At 41.6% G+C, this 24,852-nt stretch overlaps 1 protein-coding gene and 1 long non-coding RNA gene across 2 annotated transcripts in view; one reads left to right on the forward strand and one right to left on the reverse strand.

The window, feature by feature from the left end:
* Nucleotides 1-20,292, reverse strand: part of LOC141730420 (uncharacterized) — a 36,102-nt gene extending 15,810 nt beyond the window's left edge. The window contains exon 1 of the long non-coding RNA XR_012581896.1: nt 19,998-20,292. This is a non-coding gene — a long non-coding RNA (uncharacterized LOC141730420). The remainder of the gene's footprint in view (nt 1-19,997) is intronic.
* The window catches only part of LOC102068631 (von Willebrand factor D and EGF domain-containing protein), a 178,389-nt gene that overhangs the window by 55,991 nt on the left and 97,546 nt on the right, over nt 1-24,852 (forward strand). The window contains exons 5-9 of the mRNA XM_074547885.1: nt 6,720-6,809; nt 8,376-8,511; nt 12,797-13,014; nt 16,038-16,111; nt 21,843-22,113. Coding sequence (XP_074403986.1) covers nt 6,720-6,809; nt 8,376-8,511; nt 12,797-13,014; nt 16,038-16,111; nt 21,843-22,113 — 789 coding nt within the window. The remainder of the gene's footprint in view (nt 1-6,719; nt 6,810-8,375; nt 8,512-12,796; nt 13,015-16,037; nt 16,112-21,842; nt 22,114-24,852) is intronic.

The raw sequence follows: 24,852 nt of genomic DNA on the forward strand, positions 1-24,852 counted from the left end.
TGTTAACGAGTAGCATTGCCAAATCTTTATAAGACTATTTTTATTGTATTGAGTTTCCAGTAAGCCCTTCTTTGTCCTCTGCTGAAAGTACGTGTTTAATTTAGTGGGTTTAGTGAGACTAAAGCATTCTCTTCCTTGTTAGGCTTCTTTAAAGGTCTTCATGGCCTATTAGACTAATTATAATTATCCATAAATCATCACGGGTGAAAACCAAGTGATGAAGCTGCAGCTGCAACTGAGAATTCCGTTTTACAAAATAAAGATTTTAAAAACAGCGTGTCACTGTTGGTCATCCCAGACTGGGTGTCTAACAGGAGTCAAAAGGGAAAAGACTCTCATCTCCAGAGGTGTAAATCTGAAGAAATTTAGCATTTTTAGGGCTACCCTAGAGGAAAGGTGATGCCACTATAAGAAGAATCAAATCCTGGCACCAAATTCCACCACCCAGAGGCAATGGGTAACTCTCACCTTCCCAGGAAAGATGCAGATGGAAGAATATTCTCTCAGGCAGTATTAAAGGGAGGCCAGATTTGCACTGATATGAGAGAGGACAAAATAAATCAGGAGCACTTTCCAGTATTTTCCCCTTCTCCATGCAGAACCCAGTGGGAGCATCCCCAAGGCTGAGCACTGCCAGGGTGCACGAGGGGCATTCAAGGCAGAATTTGGCCCCCAGGACAGAGAATTTGCAGCATTTTGAAAACTACTTGCCTTTTTTGAACCTTTTTTACTGATAATCTCTACTTGCACAATAACCTGGATTTGGTTCCACACATTCATGGCTTGAAATCAGCATCTTCTCTGTTCCTTTCTTGACAAAAAAAAACCACAACCAAGCTAGATGATTTTTTTTTTGCATCGCTTTTTGGGTGGTTGATGTCAATGCTATTCTTTGTAAAAACACCTCCAGGCAATAGGTCAGTCACATAATGGAATAGCTATTGATATATTTTAATACGCAGGCAAACCTTAGAGAAGAATTGAGATTTACCAGCCAACATCCCTGAACTTGTATTGACTAAACAGCCAGTTATTTTTTAATAGCCATCATGTGTCCTTTCTTCCCCCCATCTTTGGGTTCCAATTTTGTTATTTCAGACAGTAATGCTGGCAGCACAATGTTCATGAAACTATTGCAGTCTTAAATAAATCTATACCATGCCACTATTTCTCTATAAGCTCTGAAAGGAGCCCACTCCATCTGATATGAAAATCCTGGCATTCCTAAGCCTTATTTATGTGATAGTGACAGAGGTCATTTCATTCCTCGAGGCACAGCCATCTATAAATTATAGCAGCACACTGTGAGTAATGAGTTATGCTAAGAAAGAAAGGTGTTTAGGAGAAAACCGTGCAGATTTTGCTCAGCACAGCAATCCAAAAGTTCACGTGGTGAGGAGCAATTGTCACCCTACATAAACCATGGTGCTGGTTGTAAAATAAGAATGTTTAAGCAAAACCAGCCTTTCTGAGCTCTCTGATAGAAGTGGCTGCTTTGCATGGCACTCTGCAACAGAAGGAGATTAAGGCCCAGCCAAAAAGATAGCAAATTATTGCCTCAATATATAAAATAGCTATTTTTCTCTCACAAGGGAAAAAGCATGAAATTTCATAGAGTGGTTGGGATTGGAAGAGAGCCCAAAGATCATCCAGCTCCAACCCCCCTGCAAGGGCAGGGACACTTTCTGCTAGGCCAGGTTGCTCCAAACCCCATCCCAGCTGGCCTTAAGCACCTGCAGTGATGAGGCAAGAGATCTTACAGTCCTGTTGTTCTTGGTGCTGAAGGAAGCCAGACCTTGCAGAGCACTTACACCTCCTCTCTCAAGGAAAGGATTTTTGTCTTATTGCCAGCACTTCTAAGAAATGCCCCAGATCAGCCCAGGGCAGAGAAGCTGCTCATTCCAGATGATGGATTCACTACATTTATTGCACTTAGACCTGGGCATATGGGCTCATAAATGTTAAATCATATTAAGTCTGTACCTATGGAAATACTCAAACACTTAGAAGGCCATCTCGAGGGTTTGCCCCTTCTCCCCTCCCAGGTATAGCAATGTTTCATCCTACAGACCCCAGTGAGCACTGGCTCTCAGCATCTCCCCTCTGGGGTCACTTCATGCCCTTGGCTCAGCTCTCAGTGACTCAGACTCTGTCACTGCCCAGCCCAGAGGTCTGCAGCAGCATCTGGACTCCAAAGTGACAAAGTGGCATCTCCCCATCTTAAGGACTAATCCCCTCCCAGCCACTGGATTTGTCAAAATCAACAGGAACAGGAAGACCTGTCTGTTTGTAGGTCAGCTGAGTTTACAATTTCTCCCTCAACCTTCAGGTAGAAAATGAGAAGCATCCCTGCAGAAACAGAGCTCTAGGTGAACTTGAGCAGAGATTTTAAAGCAGAAAGGGTCAGAGAGCTGATAAAACTCTGCAGATGATGAAACACCTTGCCATTACCCTGGGAAAACTTCCTTCCTTAGCAGAATGCTGACCCAGAGTCAGCTCCCACACACTGCCCGGCCATGTGGCACCTGGGGAGGCAGAGCTGCCAGCAGCAAAGTGAGCAGGGCTGGGCTACCCACAGGGCCAGGTCACACAGCTGCACCTGCTCCCTGCTCTGCACAGCCACAGCCCCTCACAGGCAGTGATTTGTGTTCTAAGGCTGCAAGGTCTAGTTCATTAATTAAATCAAAGACACATTCTCCCGACTTTCCCCTTCCTGCTAACCCTTCCCAGAGACTTTGTTCCTACCCCTTTCTGCAAATACCTACAGCCAGATCATTTTCTCAAGCTAATGAGAACTATTTTTCTTTTCCTCCAGCTTCCCTAGAAATGTCACCCCTCAGTTCTGCTCATCCTTTGCTCTTTTCATCAAGGCTGCAAACCCCAGCTCCCTCCCAGCTGCCAGCAGAGTTTCTAACCCCAGCCCATTAGTGTTTAATGGAGAAGGCAAAAGCGGCTGCAGTGCCCCAGAGCCACCAGGACACACCTTTCACCAGGCCTGGTGATTCCCTGCCCTGCCTCCACCTTCCATGCAGGAGTGTCACCCTGAGCCCTGCAGCCCCAGCCTGCCCCGGCATGGGGGGCACTGCAGGAGGGGGATTCAACCCCAGGGTTAATAATCACATTGCTGTTAATAATCATCACCTTCTGCACCTTCCCTGCTGAGGGAATGGCAGCAGAAGGTGACCCTAAAGGGGTCCTTATGGGGAGAGGGGAGCTCCCCACAGCTGCCTTGGTTAACTGAGCCCCCTGTATGATGGAGAGGGAAAAGCTGGATCTGCTGGTAAACATCCACATCCTCACCCCAGCCTGGGCTCCCCACACCACATTCAGAATTACTTAGGGGAAAAGGTGAAATTGAAGACATTATTATCATCAAAACAAGTAGAAATAACTAATTTCAAGGAAACATGAAATATGAAAGCTATAGGGAAAAATACCCACATTTATTAAGGAGAAATTTTCTGGGGATGGTGACAGGTCCTAGGATTAAAATATTCTCCTAAATTTTTTCACAGAATTAACTGACCATCATCAAATTAATGAATGACCACATTCAGAATTATTTAGGGGAAAAGGTAAATTAAAGACATTATTATCATCAAAACAAGTAGAAACAGCTGATTTGGAGGAAACATGAAATCTGAAAGCTCTAGGGGAAATTACCCACATTTTAATGTGCAAGTTACCGAGGAGGAATTTTCTGGGGATCATGACAAGTCCTAGGATTAAAATATTCTCCTAAATTGTTTCACAGAACTGACCCTCACCAAATTAATGTTTGACTTCTGCTTTTAGCTAAAGAAGCTGCTCATGGGATTCTTGTCAAAATGGGTACAACTCTGTTTGAGTCCATGGAAGGGGGGAAATTGCTCCAACACACACGAAGGGAGACACTTCTCACCTAAAAAGCCTTTTTTCATATGAGTTTTGTGCCTAGAAGAAGTTTTCTGCCCTATTATGGGAAGTTTTGCCAGCACACAGGGAAAACAAAGCATCCCATGTTAAGAAGCAATCCAGTCATCCTGTCCAAGGGTACCTGTCCCTTTAAAAGAGATGATGAAAAAATAGAATTTGACTTTTTTTTTAACAGATCCAATGAGTTTGTGGAAAAATACTTCCTAACTTGTCATGGCCATCAGCATGCTGCTGTCAGTGGTGCTTTCATCTCTTTGCTTTAAAAAGGCTGCATCCTGAGATGGGTGTAGGGGGGGAGAGAAAAAGAGAAAGACAAAGTTGATTACTGAAGTGCAGAAAAAAGAGTTAGTATTTAGCTGAAGGCAAAAAAAACCCTCCTCCTTGGGATGACTGCCATAATTATGTGACAAACTGTCAACCTGTAGCTCAGTATCTGATGAACATTGCTGATTGTGAGGTGTGCACCCAACAAGGGTGGGAATCGTATAAAAGACAGAAATAAAATGTAAATTGTGATGGCTGTCCATACATTTTGAGTTTTTAAAGTTTGTGCTGACCTCCAAAAGCACTGAAGATTGAGCTGGGATGGACTGATATCTACAGATATCTCTGTGTGTCATTAGGGAGTAAGTTTTTATTTGAGTGTTTGGTGCTTTACCTATAAAATATACCTCTAAAATAGATATGAGAGGGAATACAGTGAGGCTGGGTTCTGTTTTTTGCCAGAATATCACTTTGGGGAAGATCACCATGCCATCCTCTGCCAGTGCTGGGCATCCCTGTGCCTGTCCCTGGCGGCTGCTGCTCCTCCCTGGCACAAACACTCCTCGTGCTGGGCTCAGAGGGAATTTCAGTGTGAATATTTTTGGTTAAAAGCACTGAAGCCAAAAGTGCAAACAGCCCAGTGAGTGCGAATACATCACCTGCAATGTGGGTGCAGGTGATCTGCTCCATGAGCTCTGCAAGGGGGTCAGTGCTGTTTGTTTTTGGTAGGGCGGATGTGCATTATCTGAGCCCTCTCTCTGCTGTCACCACCCTGCCAGATCCTGATTTTGCAGACTCTCCCTGTGGCAGCAGCAGGAGAAGCTGCAGGAGCATGATCAACACTCACTTTCTGCCTTCCCAGCAGAAGAAGTGTTTTGGAAAGTCTGTAAGCTGAGCACAAGCCTTTAGGGGAGGATTGGAGATAATAAATATCTAATGATAACAGGGCCTTATTACCTTGAGGAGACATCAACTTGCTCTCCTTCAGAGGCAGGCTGGATAACTATGAAATATCTGAGGAATTTTAACTGTGAAGTGTCTCTGGGAGGTGAGATCTGTCTGTTTTTCCCCCAGTACACCCAGTATGACCTCAAGGCTTCCATCTTGTTAACGTAACAAATGGCACCATTTTCACTGGGCCAAACTGTCTGCAAGAGAGTGAGAAAAATTGTGAAGGTAAAACCATCCCAAAAGGCACATAAGCCTGGGACTGAGCTGAACTGGAAATAATCCACTTGAAGAGCACAGAAAACACTTGTTTTTTCCCCACAGCCCTACAAACGACCCTGTATTGCTGGTGGGGAATTTCTGCTGTGCACAAATGAGGTGGGAAAGAGGATTCTTCAGTTTGGAGGGAGCTCACGGCTTGATGGTAACGAGGAGGGACTTTTAGGGTGCTAAAAGAAATATTGCAGGCTGTTATGAAGCTCTTGGCCACACGAATCTGGGAATATCCTGGTGCAGAACCTGCTTTGCAGGTAGTGATCATGAGGGTCATGCCTGAGCCAGCAGGTGAGAGCTACAAGCATCAGCAAGGCCAGTAAGCGATGCTGGAAAAATCCATCCAAAGGCATTTGTTATAATGGAAAATAAATTGGACTGGTCCAGTTCTTCCTTGTGGGTTACTTGAGGCTTAAAAAAGGCAGCAGCTATAAATATGTCATCTGAGTATCTGGAATTTGATTTAATGTGTCACAATCTGTTACTTCATTTCCAAGAAGACTAAAAAAAATATTCAGAACTACAGTTTCAGAGTCTATTGTCATTTGCTTTAAGGAAAATTTCTGTATTTTAATCTTATGGTCCTAGAAATGATTTTTGCAATTTGGTTTTTCTGAAACCAATGAAACATTAAGTTGGCAGATGGTGTGCAGGCTCAGCAGAGATAAAAGTTGTGTGGCTGTGCTAGGAATACAACATAAGTGTCCTAGTACATTGTGTTTGGAGGAGTTTTTTATTTGGGTGAATTTTATTTTTTTAATACAATATAAACACTGTAGGCACATCTGCATCATCTTTTATAAAACTGTAAGGAAATAAAAGGAGCTTCTCTTATTGCTGACACAGTTTCTGAGACTGGATGACTGTCAAACAAATTCAAATTTTAAAATAAAATGCTTACAAACGTGGTACAGAGAGATGTGTGATCCAGTGGACAGACTGGAGTCTGGGATCCCAAGAGCAAATGTCTGAATTCTGACAGTGACATCTATGAACAATGTAGGTTTTTATTAGTAAAATGAGTCAAAATCACAAACCAAGGTGTTTAAAAACTGCAGAAGAAAACACATTGTAAGCATAAAGTGTAATTAATTATTGAGACAAAAGCCATACTTCTTTGCTTATTAAATGCATCAAAAATGCATTCTTCCAAATCTCAAAATTTTCACGTAAATATTCTCAAAGCCTAAATCCCCAAAATATATCTCAGCAGTAGAATGAAAGCTGAAAACTTCTGAGCAACAGGAAGATGCATAATTATACGGATGTTATTCAAGAAATGCTATAGCATGTGATGTTTATTTATTTATTTATTACAGGTCTTTTGCACTGTCACAGCTTTTAGGAGGGGCTCTCCTGAGCAGCAGTCACTGCCTGAGGACAGCAAAGGTTTCTATGCTGGGATCAAGGTAACACCCATGGCCCTGAGTCACTGACCAGGGAATATTTGAATATCATGATGAAGAAACATGAGTCCTGATCATCACAAGCAGCACTGTTCACTGTGAGCAAATGGCTTTCAGTTTGTCTGTAAAACACCCTGAAGCACCCCTGGTACTGTTGTGGTGTTGGTGAGGTCCCCAGGATGAGGTGAGACATGAGAACCCGACTCCAAGTTCTCAGAAGGCTGATTTATTATTTTATGATATTATATTCTATTAAAAGAAAATTATATACTAAAACTATACTAAAGAAAGAGAAAGGAGATATCAGATAATAAAAAACCCGTGACAGAGTTGGAGAGTCTGACACAGCTGGCTGTGATTGGCCATTAATTAAAAACAATTCACATGTTGGGTAAACAATTCTCCAAATCACATTCCAGAGGAGCAAAACATGGAGAAGCTGAGACTTCTCATCTTCCCAGGAGAAGAAATCCTGGCGAAGGGATTTTTCATAAAATATCATGGTGACGAGGCACCATGTACCACAAAGTATGGGAAAGTTCCATGTGCCAGTAAATGTGCCCTGAACAGCTCTGGGGGTTTTGTGGGTTTGGAAGACACACCTAAAAACCTACAAACCTACAAACCAAGGATGCACAATTCTGTTGTAAATTAACCAGGACAAAGTGAAAACAAAATATGAATTTTTATCCATAATCCTGTTATGGTCAGGCATTACAAAACAGAAGTTGCTGGAGATAAATTCACACTGAGTGCAAGAACCAGTCTAATCCCACTCAAGGATTAGGCTGTCAGGAGATTTTTGGGATCTTTTGAGTATCTGAGTGTCATGCCTCCATCAAAGGGGTTTCAAACATCTGGCAGCCCGTTCTGTGTGGCATCTGAAGAACAGTTTCTGAGGAATTTTTTAAACGTCAGAATTTTCCAGGGAATGGAAATTCCCATTTCCAATTAGCTCTGAGGGCTGTTTTTGCTCTTTTCCCAGGACAATGGGCAGACAGAGAAGGCACAACCCCAGCTCTCTCTCCAAACCTGCAATATTTTATGTGCAGAGCAATTCTTCTTCCTGGGAAGGGGAATTGGTGAAAAATTGTAATTATTTTGTACCTGGTGCAAACTACAAGCATAGAGCCCATGACCATGAGGTTATGCCAGACTTTATGCCATGGTTCTTCTCCTACTGCACTGGGGTAGGAGCTCCTTTAAATCAGGGATATTAAAAATTAAGTAAATTCCACAGCATTATTCTCAGGCTTAATAAAACTGGCTTTCTGATTTGGAGATAAGAAGCAATTACACATTATATATGGGAACTGCAAACATTTCCTTAATTGCAAATAATGTAGTTAAAGTATGTTAACAGCAATTTTACCTTATAAAGTTGAAGATCGCTATTGCAAAATGTATTATTATTAAGGAGATTATGATAAAGGTTATTATTATTTTGCAAGTAATATCTTAATAATTGGTTAAAACCACTTCAGGCTTCACAGATGTCAGCATTGCCTGATTAATCTGTCATCACTCTTGTCTGTCAAAATTATCTTAAAGTTCTTTTCTTATTTCCAGTTTTTGCCAGAATCACTGGAAATTGCAGAGGATGGCAAGGAGCATGTTGTGACTGTCCTGAGCACGGTGCCCATTGCCTGTCCTGGGCAGGAAGATTCCTGTAAAATCACTTTGCAACTAAGCACTGAGGACTTGGGTAAGAGTTTTACATATTGACATCTAATCAATGTGATTGCTTTTGCCAGTATTTAGGTTACAATGGATTCTAATAGAAAATATAATATATCAATAATACCAAGGGGCAGAAGCCATAAAATCAGCAAACTAGGCCATATTTTTATCTGCAAAATAAAACAGCTGATTACATCTGACAGATTTTTGGGAGAAAAAAACCCCAAAGCCATAAATCTGACTAGCAATAACCTGAACAGTAGTCTGTTGAGATTTATGGATGAAATAACTGAGAGTAGAAGAACTTATTTTAAATTCCAGGAGCGTAAAATTCCATTTTTAGGAGATTTTTTTGTAGCAGGAATGTTCTTAGGTAGAATAATTTCATTAATTATCAATAAAAAAGCTCCCCTGCAGATTTATTATTCAGTAAATGCATAGTGAAGTCTTTTTTCTTTCTTTTGTTGGCTTATAGTTTTTGTCTAACTTAATACAGAAGGAAAAAATCATTCTTGTGCTTATGTATTATTCTCTTTCTAAACATTTAGGGTTTTTTTATTTTATTAACTTGAAAACATTGACAATGTCACTGAGAAAACTCTTGTGCTTTTATTCAATAAATGCTGTCTTCAGGTCAATCAGGTGGAATACCTGTCCTGCCTGAGGGTGGCATGTAGGTATTTACTTTCCATTTGTACCAAATAAAACACTCAAGCTTTTTTCTAACAAGTTTCTTTCTCTTCCATAAGTGACTCAACAAGAGAAATGTTTAGAGATAGGATTACAGCTGCAATTTCTCTTCCCACAAAAAGCCAGCTCTAAAAAATGTTGGCAAAACCCCGACACGTCCTGATATTTTTCTCTTTTTAATTCCCTTTCCTAGCTCTCCTCGCCAATCAGCCAAGTGCTTAGACAGAAGAAAGAAAAATAATTTAAATGGTATCACAACACAATGAACTTAAACTGAGCAGCACCTTATGGTTCCAGCAGCTGTGCTGGCTCTCATACATGCAGCACTTTGCATTTCTCCATGGCTCAGTGCTGCTCTGCTCTGCACACTGCTCTTGGCTTGGAGTCTGGGCTGCTCCATCAGGAAAACGTCCTCTGGGCTCATGGGAACGGATTTCCTTGCATAGCCAGGTGGAGGAAAAACTGGGATGTCAGGGCTGGTGTGTGCTGGGACATCCCCACAGACCCCGAGCAGCTCAGGCACTGAGGATCAGATAGGAATGAGTCCCAGTCAAGGCCATTTGTTTAACTCACATTTTTTGAGGCATCCATCAAGGTTTTCAGAATCCCTCTGGCACTGGGAGCCTGGGCCAGGAGCTCTCAGGTGGGGGAGGCTGAGCTCAGCACATTGGACTGGGACTGACCCCTCACCAAGGTCCCCTCCAGTCCCACAGTCCCTTCCAGTCTTGCTTGACTGGAAGAAAAAGAGGATACAGGACTTGCAGAAGCAGCTCTATTTCCAAGCTGTCAATGGGCTTGATGTGTTGGTGCCAAGAGGTGCCAGGAGGAAGGCACAGCTCCTCCAATTAACTCATATTTGAAGGAAGTTGTCACTGAAGTGGAAAATTCCTGTTAGTTTTGATCAACTCATTTCTGCAGCTTAGACTAGACCCAGCTCTAGCCCCTGGTTGCTCCATCCTGGGGCTATTTCCTGGGATGACACTGGGCTGTTATCTATTGAGCTATCTATATATACTTAAGGCTGAGGATCTGCTGCTGGGTGTCTGCACAACCACATTTGCTCTGAGCCTTTATTGTCTTTAGGCTCCATTAGTTTATCTGAAGGAACACTGCGGGCTTCTGAAAAATGTGTGCTGGCCACAGTGCTGAAAATTAAAAATAAAAACCATTTCAGCTGCTATTCGTTTGTACCAAATAAATTAACTGACAAGCTCCTTGTCTGACTGAATCCATATAACTACACTCTTGTGCTAATTATGTAGGGAATAAGTGATAAGAAAGCTAATTACAAGCACAGAAATATCTCTCCAAGTTCAGACAATATCATAATGAATGCCAAGGCACAGCAGAGCCACTGGAGTTCGGCTCCTGTTAAGTTTATCGCTACTATTTTGACAAGATGATTTTCTTTGATTTTAAACTTTTGTTCTGGGTTTTGAGCACAGCTCATGGGGCTGTAATGGCAATAACTATTCCTCATGGAAACCTCCAATTTAATTGAATCAAGAACCTTGAAAATGAGCCAGGACTTTCCTATAAGATGTGAGGTGAAGCAGCCTTTAAGGATTTGATATGAGAGATAAAATGTCATTAATATCTGTAGATTTTAGTTCAGTTCCCATAGTACTGTACAGGGTTAATTTAAATTATATTTCATGAGACTTTTCCATAAGGAATAATACAGTGATTATTTGATTGTGTTAGAAATGCCATCTTAAAATTCTTTCATGCCATCTGTAGAAATTATTAAGCAATTCTACAAATGGGAAGAATGGTATAAAAATCACTTATTTTAATATCAGAAAATCATTTGTTTTCATCTCAGATTAATTTTATGCCCACCATTTCTAGAACTTTATTCTCATCTGATGATAATTAGCAGTCTGGGACAGAAAACTAAGTACTCCTCAAGAAACACTGTAAGTCCTGAAATCAGCGTTTAGATTCTGACTGGCTTCAGCAGGACCACAGTTTCATTTCCTATCAACCAAAGGATCCATGAAAGCTTGAGTGGCTCCTTGAGAAGAAAATGCACACTGTATGTAGTGCAGACCAGATGGCTCAGAACTGAATGCTATCATAATTCAGTGTGTGTAAGGGAAAACACACCTATGGAAATCCAGGTTTGCCCTTCACCTGAAACCTCAGCAGAAAGGATCAGCACCTGAGAGAAGTGGACACTGCCATTCTGGCTGTGTGTCCCTTCAGGAAAGATATGATGTGCAGTGCCATTGTCACACTGATTTTGTCCCCACACATCATTTCTCTACCCACCACAGATGCTCACATAGCCAGTATCTCCATAGCTTATTATTTTCCTAAATTTTTAGTGAATTTATCAGCACAATACTTCTGTGAAGGACACAAATAAAACTACCATTGTTTTACAGATTGAAAGCAAAACACCATAACATAACTAAGCCAAAAAATACAAATACAGGCCTGCTGCATTTGCCTTGCTGTTGTGAATCCACAGTTCACCAAAAACTTAATCGAGAACCCTCCCTTTTCACATCAAAACACCTGTTTACTTTAAATTAAATAACTCCCAGCAGATACCTCCCTATACTCCAGACAGTGAAAGAGAAATGTTTTCCAGAACATAGATCCATCTTTTTCTTTGTCATGACAACGACTTGTCTTCATTCCCTGGGCATGGACCCATAAAGACAACACCATTGTCCCAGAAATATTAGTACCTGTGGAAAAATAGACACCACCAAGTTTTTAGCAAACTTTGGGGATAAAAAAGCAGCACAGTGAAGAGTGCAGGGGGATGCCAGATTCAGTCAGTCACAACTGCTTTCATGCAAAGCCCATCTGGTTCCAAGGTGTCTTGGTTTGAAAAGACAGGTGTCTGCTAAGGAAGGCAGGACCCTTCCTTCAAATGGAAAAAGGAAACCTCCAAATTATTATAATTTTGATATTAAGGGGCTCTTGGGCAAAGATACAGGAATAGGGATAACAGTTCTTTACTAGGAAAATTAAAAAAAATACAAATGCAATAGTACCAAAAAAAAAAAACAAAAAACACCGACATACAACCAAACCACTGCCAGAGTCAGAACAGGAGCTGCCCCCCTGTGTGTCAGGGTGGTGGCATAGTCCCATTCCATGGTCGCTCAGCCCTCCTACAGTGCCAGCTGTGGTTCTGCTGGAGCAGGGATCCTGGACAAGGGGGGAGTTTTCCTCTGAAGCTCCAGGGCTGATATAGATGGGCCTGGGCTCCCTCTGGGAATGCAGTAGGAAAACGCTGCTGCAGTGTTCCCACCCTCAGATTATATCCAGGTAGGAATTCTTGGCTCCTCCCCTGGGCGGAGCATCTCCCAGTGGGATGATGGCATTTGATCAGCCATGCAGGGGCACTCAGTGGCCATGAACAAGGGATTCCTGGAGGGAGGATTGGCTGTGGAAGAGATAAAGAAAACTGCCCAATGGACAGGAGATAACTGCCCCACCTCTAACAGATGGCAATAGAACACACACCCCAGCTAAATCTTTCAACCCAAGACACAAGGCGTGTATGTCCTGGAACGAGAAATGTTTCTGTTGAGCAGAGGAGGGTATGGGGTGGCACTTTGGATGACTCCTGTCATTCTCTGTGTTGGTGTTCCCTCCAGGCAGCCCGGTCCCAGGGCCCCCAGACATCGCCCTCTCGGCCTGCCAGGTGGATCTGCTGCCGGGGCCGTGCTCGGGGGGCAGCTGTGCAGCAGCCAGGGTGACAGTGACAGCCGTGACTGACTTCGCGCAGGACGGGAACCACGTCAGCCGCCTCAGCGCCCGCCCGGCCGCGCCAGGGGATGTGCTCTGGAGGGCCTACACACCCAGGGATGTGAAGGTGAGGTCCTGAAATCACTTGGGAAATGTGACAAATCTTTTCTTTTTCCTTTCCTTTTTTTTTCTCCTTTGTTTTTGCAAAGAAAATAAAATTTTAAGGATGATTGTCATAATGATTTGGGTTGGAAGGGACCTTAAAGACCACCTAGTTCCACCCCCTGCCATGGGCAGGGACACTTTCCACTATCCCAGGTTGCTCCAAACCCCATCCAACCTGGCCTTGGACACTTCCAGGGAATGGGCAGTCACGGCTTCTCTGGGCCACCTGTGGCAGGGCTTCTCCACCTTCACAAGAAAGAATTTTTTTCCTAATATCTGATCTAACCCTGCCCTCTGTCAGCGGAGTAAAGCAAATCAGTCACTTTACACACCAAGACAATTAAATTGAATTGCCTGTGCTTTGACAGATTTAGGTTTGATTATTAATCAGCGCATCAGTAAGGCCAAGAGCTGGAACACAGAGGCCACCAGGAGTGCTCCTGTCCACTGGAAAAGGGGAGAGGGAGAACATGGGTTAGGGAATGAGCACCTTTTTGAGGAGGAGGGAGGGGGAAATCAAGTGTTTGGAGAACATTTTCTGAAAAAGAAGAGGAAAGGCAGAGCCTCAGAAAGGAGAGAGAGAGGATTGAGCAGTGCCATGTTCAATTTGTGACTGTGCTGTGAATTGCCAGGACACTTTCAATGACACGTGGCTGCTCCACTTCTTCATTTATAACACTACAAAATGTCCAAAACAAACAAACAAACCAACAAACAAACAAACAAACAAACAAAAAGAAACAATCACGAAGGCCAGACACACTTTCCCTGTAGAAAGCCTGGCTAAAGAAGTGTGGTGAGCAAAGACCAGCCCTTTCTCCATGAAGTTATTTCAGAACCTCAGCTGGGAGGTTTGAGAGCTGTAATCCCACCACTCAAAAAAATTAACCTGAGCACAGATTTGACTGAGCTGAATTTCTCAGAGCAGGGGCACATCCAAGCTGGCAGATCTTAAGTAACTGAAACCAACCCCCCAGTGAAATCCACAAATTCCCTGCCCTAATTTTTGTGGATTTTGTCATGAGAGAAAAAGATTAAACTGGACCACAAGAATTTTTGTCTTCAAAGGCAAAATGGCTAGCATGGGTATAGCATTTTATCTCCAGAACTGGCTTCTTTTTAAGATTCTTAAACCAGAAATTACAGTTAATTCAGCATCGTGCACTCACACACTCATAATTTTTCTTGAATTACAAATTCTGTCATTAAAATATGAAGATGTATCAAGTGTGAAATTGAATAAATCAATTTTAATAATAAATTCCATTTATCTCTGTTAAAACTTGATATATGGAAACATAATAGTCAATACTTCCCTCCATTTTCACATTGCTGCTTTGCAGTTAATTAGAGGCCTTAATGTAACATAGCTCTTGCAACATAGCAAGAAAAAGTCTATGTATTAAAATCCACATAATCTTTAACCTTTCTGACTTGTTCAGATATTTTTGATTTATCTAACAATTGAACAGAAATGGTGGGCAGAACATCCTAACACATCTAGATACCTGTAAACAGGATTTCCTCAGCAAACTACTCCTGCCTCCAACCAGGAATTGTGTCTTCTGCTGATATATCATGCAAGAAGGAACAGAGCAGGAAGAGCACGTGGATTTGTTTGTGCTAAATTTTTACTTAGGATGTGTGAGGCTGTGGAGAAAATGGGAAAATTCTGAGACACTTCATGTCACACCATAAATCCAAATGATGCAGCTGACCCCAGATCAGAAAGTTGTTCAAAGAGGAGTTCATTTTTTCAGTCCTCAAGACCATCATTCTAAAAGTTTGGTGTGCCAGACACAGGTGGGCATCTCAGTGTTTCTGTGTCATGGTTAAGGGGTATTTTGAAATACAGATGATGTATTGCTGCAGGTGAGGATCGTTGTCAGAAACTGAAGTTCTATCTTCACCCTCTAATTCATTTATTTAATTTCACCCCTGTTCCCAAAAGCCAGGTTCTGCTTTGTCACTGAGAGGCTGCACAGGGATATAGCAGCCATCCTTCTTCCCTGCTCCATGGATCCTGGTAGAACTAAATGAAGTGCACCTCTGGGCTCCTCATGGGCAGGGACGGAGCAAAGAATTAACAGCTCTGCCCAAGAAATGTGTCTGTCAGGATGGATAATGGAAAACCATAACACTCCATCACTCCCACCAGTGTGACTGGGGGAGCTCTTCATATCACAAATCACCACACAACCCAGTCCTGCATTTTTGGGAGCTGGTCAGCAGAGCCCTCAGCCATTGAAAAACCACCCTCTTGAGCAGACCTGGGTCCAGCACTGCCTGAGATTCAGGTGTTACAGCTCCAGAGCCCTGCCCCTGGCTTCTGCAGGCACATCTGCTCCCTGCAGGGCACCAGGGCTCTCTCTGTGGCCCAGCTGGTGCCCAAGGAGTCAAGGGCTGCTGCAGATAAAGATCTCTGTAGCTGCAGTAGATCCTTTCCTATTTCACCCACATACTTACATCAGTGTAATTTGGAGCCTCCTCATCAATATCTGATCAATATCCACATCAAATAGATAAATCAGCCATTGAGATGCTGTAATGGGAAATCTGAGGTCAAATTAGGGGACAGGCAGCTACTCCTAAAACATGCTAATGTTACTTAATTATAGCATACCTTTTTACCATACTTCAGGCATTAAAATTAGTACAATTTAATGAGCACTCTATTCTCCTGGTAATTTCAGTGAATGATCTGCTCCTTAGCAAAAAGTTTTAATAAAGAACTTCAGCTTTTACCAGATAAAGGAAGACATTAGATCAGATGAACAGGAAAACTTTGAACTCCCTCATTGGCTATGATTAAACTCTGTTGTTTGAAAGCAAAGCCCATTTTGTCTCTATCTGCAATAATGTTTCAGAAGTCAGATTGTAGTTTGTACTAAACCCATGAATCCTGCCCCTAATGTTTTTTGAGGAACAGTAATGAAGGAAAACTGCTGTGTAGACTGTATTCATTACACATTTCATTTTAACTAGGTCACAGTTCGAGACCTCCCAACAGGGAACTGCTACTCTTTCACTGATCCACACATTATCACATTTGATGGATGGTGAGTATTTTACTTTGAAATAATTTGGTTCAATTACTGCAGTTATCAGTTTCTGGATGTGGCATGCATTTGGGCTTGCATTAGAATATCAAAAAAGCATTGAACATGTTTGCTCACAATGAGGAATGTTCTCCTTCAACAGCACGAGTGGTTTCCTTCCAGCTGTGTACTCCTTTTAACAAAAGGACTAGAAATGGATTCATCCTTGAGAAGCAATGGGTTTGAGTCTGAACAATTTTTACAAGGCAAAGGTCAGGTTCCAAAATGTTCTTAATATAGAACCATCACCAGTGGCTTTGTGAGGGTGTCTACAGCACAAGTTGTTGTGTTAGTGACACCCCAGTGCCACCCAAGTGACACACTATGTCACCAGGGCAGCACAGCACACAGCACACAGGGACATCCTCCACAGGAGTTTAGCAACATCTGCTGCAAAGTCACTCATCAGAGGAATGCTCTTGATTTCTTCTGTTTCCAGAGCTGGTTTATGTCCAGCTGGAGTTGACAATCACAAACAAACCCAAAAAGATGTCTCTAATGTCTCAGATTAAAAAAGTGCAGAAATTATTAGTGTCAAATATCAGGAGAAGAATGCAAAAATAAAGTTGTACATCCTCCTGCAGTGTTGAAATGTCCTTCTGTATTACCCAGCAATACGCTGCTTAAAGACTTACTGAGCCAAAGTGGTGCCTTTTGTGTTTGATAGCCTGAACTGTACAGAACTTTTCCACATTTAACTCCCCTAATCATTCATTAATCTATTTATCCCAGCTAATTGGCATCACTGAAAGCTTTTAAAATTTGCACCTGGCACATTTGATCCAATGTTGTAAATATTTCAGATGACATTCCAATTTTGTCATTCTGCCATTGACCTCCTGATGGCACAGGCAATGACTTTGGGTGCACAGCATCCACAAGGGCTTGGCAGGTGGGAATTTCTGCTGTCCTGACATCCCAATTTCAGTCCAACATGTTCTGGAGGTGGCATCTGAAATTATGCAAAGCTGGAGAAATCAGTTGCTGAAATGTGAGTAGGAAAGGCAGTGACTCCATTAAAGGTTACACTTCTGCTTCTAACAAAGATTTCATGTAATTTCTGAGATAAGAGATAACTCTGCTTATCCATGGTTTCCCAGACCCCCTTCTGCTTTGTTGAACAGCATTTAAATGTGGCCAGGAACTTGTTTCATACAAGTTTGGATGCTTTTCTTGCTTTGGAAGCTTTGTTAGCACTGCATGAAGTTCAAAGATATTCCCATACCTCATGTAGCTGCAATTATTTCAACTCTGGGATATTAAACTAGATCAGAGCATTATTTCAAACCTCTCCATACATTTATATTCTAAAATACTCCCTTTTGATTTAGGGCTGGGAACAGGCAGTGATCTGTCAGATTGTTGTGTTTTGGGAGTTATAAATAGCTGGAAAGTACGTCTTGGAATGGGGATACCCTTCCAGCCATGTTGCACATGTTTGCACTGCTTCCATGAAAAACAAAAAGGTCTAAAACCAAATAAAGCAATTTTATTTGAATAACTAATTTTTAAATCCTATTGTTGATATCACACAGAAATGCTTCTAAGTAATTAATGTCCTGTTTTGACCCAGGGAGTTTGGAAAAGCCTATCTGTTTGTGTCACCCTGCCTCAGAGTCACACAAACTCAAAAGAGGAAAAACCCAGGATCACTTGGCCCCTCAAAAGCTGCAGGTTTTGCATTGTGGACAGACAGACATTCATCCCTGCTCTGTCCAGTGCAGCTTTAAATGAGCCACGCAGATGGGGCTTTGTCCATCTCAATAACCAGGTTATTTCCCTAAGATGTATCACTTCTTGGTATTCAGCCAAGTTTCTTACCCATCATTTCACAGTCCCATTACTCCTACTTATATTCCCATTTATTATTGTAAATTTCTCTTTCAATTATTATAATGATTAGGCTACCTTATTACACATCAGTTAAGCTACTTCTCTGACTGCCTATCCAAAAAAAAATTGTTACCACGTTAACAAATGATTTTAAAGCTCTGTCTTTAAGGAGTGAGGAAAGTTCTTCTGTCCTGGTACAAAACTATAATCTGGAGGCAAAGGCTGACACAGAGGTCTGGAAGGAAAGTATTCCCCTGTTTTCATGTAAAGGAATCTGGTGGGAAAATGTGTTTGAAATGAGAACCTTTTTGTGGTATCAAAATTTAAACGAAAATCATTAAAAATTTAAAATTTAACTTCAGTAAAAATAGTTATTTAAATAAATTTTTAAAATTGAAAAATGGTACAAAAATCAAAAGTCTGGAAGTGCTTTTCTCATTGGCAGTACAATTTTCTTACTGAAATGGCCACTTCCAATGTAATTTTTTAACTTTTTTGTGATGTTTCCAATGGTTTTAATCTGACATGGTGAGCTCAAGTTACATCTGAGGTAGTTAGCTATTCATTAGACAACTGAAATACCCAACTCCCACTCCTTAATAGCACTCCCCTTTGCTGTGCCTCCTGCTAATACATGTCTGTAGGAATATTTATCTTGTAATCTGTTCGTTCTTTTCACCAAAGGCAGTGACTGAAAATCAAAGAAGAATGTGTCATATTTTACAGCATAAGCACAATCAATTTGTGTATATTGGAGCGTAGATGTGAAATAACGTTAATTATACCAGCTAAAATCCAGAGAGAGCACTTCCTTTTATAGCAAAGTACCTTCTAAATTAAACAAATGTGAAAGCCTGGTAAAGCAAAAGTATAGCCCTCATTACTGGTTATGGCACATTATAAATATAAAAGCTTTTCATGCCATAAATCGCAGATTCTTAAATATGAAGTACTAGCTTAAAACTAAATATGCAGAAAATCCTTTTAGGACAAAGTAAAAAGGGGAATTTCTTTTGATTGGGGACCTATATACATCATTTTATGTTATTTTGCATTTTACCTAACCAAAAAAATGTTAAAAGATTTTTCAGACTTCTCAAAAATTTTCGCTAATCTATATCATCCCAACAATATTATCACCAAGGAAATGGCACCATTTGCTGGTTGGCTTTAATTGCTTTCATCATAGGAGCCCACAGCAAAGTCCTGGGCATGAGCAGCCCTGCCAGGTGCTGGGGTTTGGATAGTCTGCAGCAGGTTAGCTGTCCCCAGGCATCCAGTGCCTGCTGAATATAACCCAACATCTGCTCTGAGAGCAACATGATGGGATGAACACTCTGAGAGGAGAGAACGTCCTTCAGCATCACCCAGCTCTTCATGGGGTCAAGTCTGCCATGAAATTGTTCCTAGTAGCAGGGAAAGAAGGAGCCTGGAGGGTCATGCCAACAAAGCAAATCATTTTGTGGCAAAGCTGTGGTGGAAAATCTTCAGGAATGACCACACTGAATAAATACAAAGGGAAAGTGCAGCTTGGTGAAGAGAAAGACCAGGGTATGAGTTAATTGAACACTGCTAGAAGTTTTCATATATCTGTCCCTCTCTTATGATTTACCAGCAGAAATTATTCCTATAGAACCTCACTGCCATAACCAAGCATTCAGGAGTGTTTTATAATTACTAAATAAAGAGCATAACTCGAGCCATGACTTCGTGCCAGGACAAGAACTCACCCCCCTTGGAAAACAATCTAGGCACACAGAGAGGGAGGGAGGGAACCCCTTTTCACCCCATCTGCCCATTGCTGCAGGCTCTCAGGGGAACAGGGTGGGGAAGGGCACTGTGGAGGGAGATTTAGACACAAACAGTGGTGCCTGGTTCACAAGGAACCCACAGAACACCCTCCTGTAAAAGCTGCTCTAAGCTTACTTCAGGGATTTAGTACTACAAGCAACTCCAAGGTTGTCCAAAGAATCATTATCACAATTACAGTTGTGTAAACACCACAGTAGTTTACCTGACTACATCCAATTATCCATCCAACTGATTTGAAGGCTCCTGAAAGCTCTAATTTAGGCACGGTGCAGGTTTGTGCTGTGCAATCTCTGCCATGACTTAATTGAAGGACTCAGAGTGACTTCCATGAGGGTTGGATTGGGTCCACTGTCAGTGATTATTAAGCAATAAATAGCTCCCCTGACTGCAATGACATTTATATGCATATGCAAAAAGAGCCTTCTCTATCAGACAGAGATGATTAGTCTGGGTACAGCCAATCTGATGCCTGATTTTCCATCAGCCTCCTTAAACACCTCTCCTTCTAAGCTGTTCCTGTAGAAGGAAAACTGTGGAAGGTGCTCTCATAAAATATCCTCCTTCTCCCCCACAAAGATATCCAAATGGAGCAAGTACTAGAGGTTTAAAGAGATTATCTATTTTTTTATGTGGTCCTCAGTTCTGATCAATCTTAGAAGCAGCATCTATGCAGTGTAATACAGGATTTATGTATCTGATTAGAAAATACGATGAGAAAAAACCATTCAAAATCTTATCACTTTATGGCCAAACTAAGTTTTTCAAGATGAAAGATAAAGTCAGATGTGTTTTCTATCAGAGAAAAGAAGCTGGAGTTTAAATTTTTTACTATGTTTTAAGCTACAAAGTTTTCTATAGCTTTTTTTCTGAAGAGGAACAAAACAGAAATATACATGTAAAAAAGTCACAGTTCATAAGCCATTTGCTCCTCTGCGTAAGAAACATTAATGGCCTGAAACAATGAGAATGTTTGTATGGCACTGTTTAAAAAATAATCCTGTTATTTAGCAGAGGCATTTTTTACATGCCTTTTAAAGTTTTTTTTATTGTAGAAAATAATAAAGCTTATTATTATAAGATTATAGTTTAGTTTCCACATTAGTTAATTTCATAAAAATTGAGTTTAAAACTAATCACAGTGCCTTAAAAGAAAGCAGAATAATCCATTGTTTTTAAAGATGGAAGCTGTTGGCTTATAGGAAGAAAACATCAACAACATATATTAAGTATATGGCTACTATTTCCTTTTATATAACAGCATAAAATAGAGGAAGAATGAGACAAGTTTATGGAGTGAGAGCACAAAGAGCAAGCAGAAGAGGATCTTCTCACAGGCCTCTGTGGTGGAAATCCATGAGGTTCCAGAGGGTTCATGCAGAGGCCAAGAACTTGCAAAGTTGTTAAAGTTATCCTGCTCTTGGCCTCGCCCACATGGAGCAGGGACGTCCCTAACAGAAAAGAATGAAAATGCTAAATTGCTCTCCATGCTGATTGCTGATCCAGTGAGTGTGAAAGTTGTGCTTAGGGGCAAGTCTTGCAGGGGGAGGAAGAAACTTCATTTTAGCTGGCTTTCAGTATAATCCCAGATTTTCACAGGAAGCCTTCACCTAGCCACAGCCAGACTTGTAAAATTTGGTGATTAGTCACAGAAGAGGTTATTTGAGCACTAATTTCCCTTTGAACATCACACGCTAAAATCAGCCAGTTAGAACCAAAGTATATTCATTAAGACCTGAAGGCAGGAAACTTCTCCCCATTTGCTTTATATCAAATGTTTACCCTTTTTATCCATGCCCATTGCCATGGCAGCAGCTGGGACACAATTCCTGCTTTTCTCAGGAATCCTTAGGCTCTTCCAGCCAACAACAGCTGCGGTGTTCCCTTGGATACAGAGTCAGAGAAACTCCTCCCCACGTGCGCGTTTCCATCATTCAAGGCCAGCCAGCGCTCTGCTCTAATGATGGAGCGCTGCTGTGCAATTGCCAACGATCTCTCAACACTGAGGGTGTCTAACCCTGTCTGGTTTTGGTTTTTTGTGGTGGTTTAGGCGCTACGACAGCCATAAAATCGGGACATTCCTGCTGAGCCGCAGCGAGTTGCGGGCGTTCGAGGTGCACGTCCGCCAGTGGGACTGTGGCGGCCACCGCTCCGCCACCGCCTGCAACTGCGGCGTGGCTGCACGAGAAGGGGGTGACACCGTGGTGCTGGACACCTGCAATGGCCACTTGCAGCACAGCAGGCCCCAGCTGACCGTCAAGAGCACCGAGGCATTGCCACAAGTCAAGATCCTGAAGTCTTACAGAGGCAGGAAAATAACAGTATGTGCGTGGATGGCTGAGCTCTCTGGTGGCGGTTGCACTTTGAGTACACGGGTTTAATACTTCTGAATTACCAATGAAGTTGCTCTCGGGTTTTCTGTGGTTGAGATGACCCTGAGGTGTTAGAAAATCTCTTTTTCCCAGCCCTGAGATCGAAGAAGGAGGCAGGATTCATCAGCTGTGGTTTTGAAAGTTGTTTATTCTTTGTTATCTAACACATTCTTTTCCTGACTTGCTGAGGTCTGTCCAGCAAGTCAGTCTGTGCCACACTGACCACCCCTGAGGCAGTGTTATCTTTTTATACTACAAACTACGTGCACATCATTTACAATAATTTCCCAATACCTATCACCTATGTTAGACAATCTGTCTCTACTTTAAACCAATCCAAAAGTGCCACCATCACCCAGAAGATGGAAGCTAAGAAGAAGAAAGAAGAAGGACAAGGAACACCCAAATCCCTCCCTCTTGGATTCTGAACCCCCATTCTAAAAACTCAAAATTCTACTTTTCTATCTTGTAACAAACTAACTATCATTCTACTTAAACTCTCGTGGCTTGAGAATCCTCATATAAGGTTGGGAATTTTTATTTTTTCCATGGGCTAAAATCAAAGCCGCAGGTGTCTTTGGTTTCATGCCAAGGTCTCTGAGCCCCCTGGCAGGGGCTTGAGCCATCCAGGGCACACAGAGGGACGTCCTGGGTTCCAACAGTTGCTATGAAAATATCTGAAGCCATCAGAGTGCTTGCAGCAAAAAGAGAGACAGGGAAGTAGCTGATTAAAGTGTTGGTTTAGCAAAGTGTAAAACCAAACAAAACAAATGCCTCTGGAAATTTTTTGGCGACACAGCGGAGCTCTGATAGCACTGCTTACTCTCTGCAGCACTCCATGTTTGCTTATGCCGGGCACTACCCAACCACATCACATAAAGCAAATTTCTTTGCAGAGCTCAAGACATAAATATGCAAGGAAAGATCACAGGTAGCAGAGTAATGGAGTTTTTGAGTGGAGCAGTAAGACACTATTAGTCAGAGCCAGAGAGCCCCCAAAAGCTATGAAAATGGGCTGTAAATGTGCAACATTTGCAGTAACATAAAGCATTTGCCTAAACAAATATATGGCCAAGACTTGCTTATCCACACTAATAGACTGAAATCACTGGAAAAATAAGAGCAGGCTGCACGAGGGGTTTTGGTAAAGAAAAGGGCTGCAAATTATGGCCAAGAAGATAATTTTATCCTAGAGTTGTATCATCAAGACTTATTGCTATGAAATGTTTTGGAAGAAGATTGGTCCACAGCAGAGCCAGAATGACGCAGGAAGTGCCTGTGCTTGGTTCTCCTTGTGATCTCACTTGGAATAGACCTCAGGAAGGCAGTAATTGAAAGTCTGTTAATTATAGAATAGAGAAAAAGCAGGAATCAAGCTGTCATTTCATTTTGCAACTGAATGCAATATAATTACTGTTTTATTACCAGGATAATCTTAGTGAGGAATCCCTACTCTCATTTACACCTGAGGTAAAACTCAGGGAAACAAATCAGGGCAGGCTGGGGACACAATATGGATCCTGCTGCGAGGTGAGTGGGAATCTGCAGGAACTGTGCAGCAAAGATCCCTGAGCACACCAGTGAGTGGGGTGCATCCCAATCCTCCCAGCACTTGTCCATCATTATCCTCATGCAGCTCAGGAACTGGCTCCCACTGGCTCCCACAACGTTCAAGGAGGATCGGAATGGGGTTGGGTCACACAAAATGGCACCTTCCAGTAGGAAATCACTGAATAACTCTGCAAACTGAGGGCTCAAAAAACCTCCTTTGAAGCCTCAATTAGCAGCATTAAATCCAGGTGGGATGCCTTGCTCAGGGCAGCAGGATGGGGAAAGGTTAGAGCCCTCCAAACTCCCAAAATAAATCCAAATATTAATCGGGACAGCGCAGAAGACTGAGCAGCTCAGGCAGTTCTGACTGCAAGGGTTTTACATGCAGACCTCTAGAAAAAGCCTGAAGTAATGTGGAAATAAAATGGGCAGAATTTTAATTTAGTAAAGCCAAACTCTGAGTAAACCCTGGATTCAAGCACAAGAATAAAAATATGAGCTTGTTACACCTTCAAAGGTATGAGTAGATTTGATGGGGAGGAACTTCAAAGGGCCCAGAAAATCCCCACCCAAAATAAAGGAAAACAAAGGACATTATTTGGATGAATAAATAATATTTAGGCAGGGGCCACTTAAAAAAGAAAAACAATTATTTTGAAATTGTTATAATGAGATGTTTGCAACTCTAATGTATTTTTTAAGATTAACTAAAAATGTTTACTTTTGGATAAAAGGAAAGTATTAATGCTACTTATCAGGATAGCATGTTCCTGCTCCCACTCCAGGCTCAGAAAATTTTCAAATATTTTTTTTTAACCTGTAAAAATACAGCAAATTAAAAAAAAATCAGCTGAACAGATATTTTCTTTTTGCTTTTTTTTTCCATTTTTATTATTTGGTTAGTAAATCAATCTGAAAAATCCATTATCCACACAGTTACTTCTTGTTTTGAACCCTGCTAGGTTTTTTTATCCTTTTAAAGGTCAGTGTAAGCCTACCACTAGTCCTTTAATGAGAAAATTGCTTTATCCACTTTAAAACACAATCATTTCCTGGATAATCTGGCCTTGGAAAATGAAACAGTTGTTCAGAAGGAAGAAAGATATTTTTCAATCTTGGCAGTTTCTCTAAAAAAAA

Source organism: Zonotrichia albicollis, chromosome 10, assembly GCF_047830755.1.
Source record: "Zonotrichia albicollis isolate bZonAlb1 chromosome 10, bZonAlb1.hap1, whole genome shotgun sequence".
Classification (NCBI taxonomy): Eukaryota; Metazoa; Chordata; class Aves; order Passeriformes; family Passerellidae; genus Zonotrichia; species Zonotrichia albicollis.